General features: G+C 66.9%; 1 protein-coding gene across 2 annotated transcripts in view; it reads left to right on the top strand.

Moving 5' to 3' along the window:
- TAF6 (TAF6 RNA polymerase II, TATA box binding protein (TBP)-associated factor, 80kDa) overlaps window positions 1-1,188 on the top strand; it is a 6,023-nt gene extending 4,835 nt beyond the window's left edge. The window contains exons 13-14 of one of the 2 annotated variants that reach the window (XM_010571489.1): window positions 210-416; window positions 803-1,188. In XM_010571489.1, coding sequence (XP_010569791.1) covers window positions 210-416; window positions 803-1,186 — 591 coding nt within the window. In that variant the 3' untranslated portion in view covers window positions 1,187-1,188. The remainder of the gene's footprint in view (window positions 1-209; window positions 417-802) is intronic. The other variant, XM_010571490.1, reaches the window with a different exon arrangement.
- The last annotated feature ends 267 nt before the right edge of the window (window positions 1,189-1,455 follow it).

Here is a 1,455-nt window from a genome sequence, read left to right as displayed (position 1 = left end):
GGGTCACCTGGGGGGACACACGAGGGGACATGTGACCTGGCACTGGAGGTACAGGGTGACGAGGGGAAATGTGAGGACATGGAGGGGAACACACAAAAACACGGAGTGGGGGCATTGGCGGGCTGGGGGCTGGGACAGGGGGCACCCAGGACACGTGTCCCCTCACCCCCCCCTCCCCGATGTGACCATCCCCATCGTTGTCCCCACAGCCACGTCCCACCTTGACCTTGTCACAGGCCCCCCAGGGCCAGGGGGGGCCCCCGCGACCCCCCAGCATCATCAAGGTGCCCAGTGCCATCACCCTCCCCGTGCAGACTCTGGTTTCGGGGCGCCCAGGGACCCCCACCCAACCCTCGCCACCCCCCACCAAATTCATCGTCATGTCATCGGCCTCGGGGACGAGTGCGTCACAGCAGGTACCACCCGTGGGGACATTTTGGGGACATCGGGTCTGTCCCTGAGGTGTGTTGTATGTGTCGTGTTCCCCCTCCCCCCCCCAGCCCCGTCCTTGGTGTCTCTTTCTGGGGTGTCCCCAGGGCTGTGACATGGCGGTGTCATCCCCGGTGTCCCTGATGGTCTCCGTCATAGTGGCATCAGTGGTCACTGTGTCCCCCCCGGGCCCCTTGTGGTCGCCACCTCCCCACACTGTCCCCATGTCCCTGTACCCCCCACGGTCCCCATATACCCCCACGCTGTCCCCATGTCCCCACACTGTCCCCACGTCCCCATACCCCCAATGGTTCCTGTACCCACCACGCTGTTCCCATGTCCCCGTGCCCCATGCTGTCCCCCTGCCCCACAGGTGATCACCTTCAGCACCAGCCCGGCGCCCACGGCCACCTCCCCTGTCACCACCACTGTCCCCAGCGTCCAGCCCGTGGTGAAACTGGTGTCGGCGGCGCCCACGGTCCCCAGTGCCACCGTCACTGGCAGCGTCCAGAAGTACATCGTGGTGTCCCTACCCCCCACCGGTGACAGCAAGGGGGGCACTGGGACGCCCACGGGTGCCACCACCCCGGGACCCCAACTGTCCCCCTCTGCCACCACCTCCCCTGCTGCCGCTGTCCCCTCCGCTGTCACCCCCAAATCGGAGCCTGGGGACAGTCCCCAACCGCCCCCCCCATCCTTCGGTAAAGCCAACGGGACCCCCGGGGCAGTGGCACAGTCCCCCCAGTCTGCCCAGTGACCCCACTGAGACCCTGCTACTGGGGACGGGGGGTTGGCTCGGGGGTCCCCCAGCATCCCTGTGTTCCCCTGGAGTGTCCTGGGACCCCTCTATGGGGACACAGAGGTGACCCGGGGGAGCCTCAAAGTGTCCCTGGGGGTCCCCTAGTGTCCCCATGTCCCCCCCAGTGTCCCCATGTGACCTAGGGGATCCCCATGTGTCCCTGGGACCCCTCTATGGGGACACAGAGGGTGGCCTGTGTCCCCCCCGGTGTTCTGGGACCCCTCTAT

Source organism: Haliaeetus leucocephalus, unplaced genomic scaffold (assembly GCF_000737465.1).
Source record: "Haliaeetus leucocephalus isolate CR32 unplaced genomic scaffold, Haliaeetus_leucocephalus-4.0 Scaffold333, whole genome shotgun sequence".
NCBI classification, from domain to species: domain Eukaryota; kingdom Metazoa; phylum Chordata; class Aves; order Accipitriformes; family Accipitridae; genus Haliaeetus; species Haliaeetus leucocephalus.
Note: the sequence above shows the minus strand (reverse complement) of the source record. Positions and strands in the feature narration are given on the sequence as shown.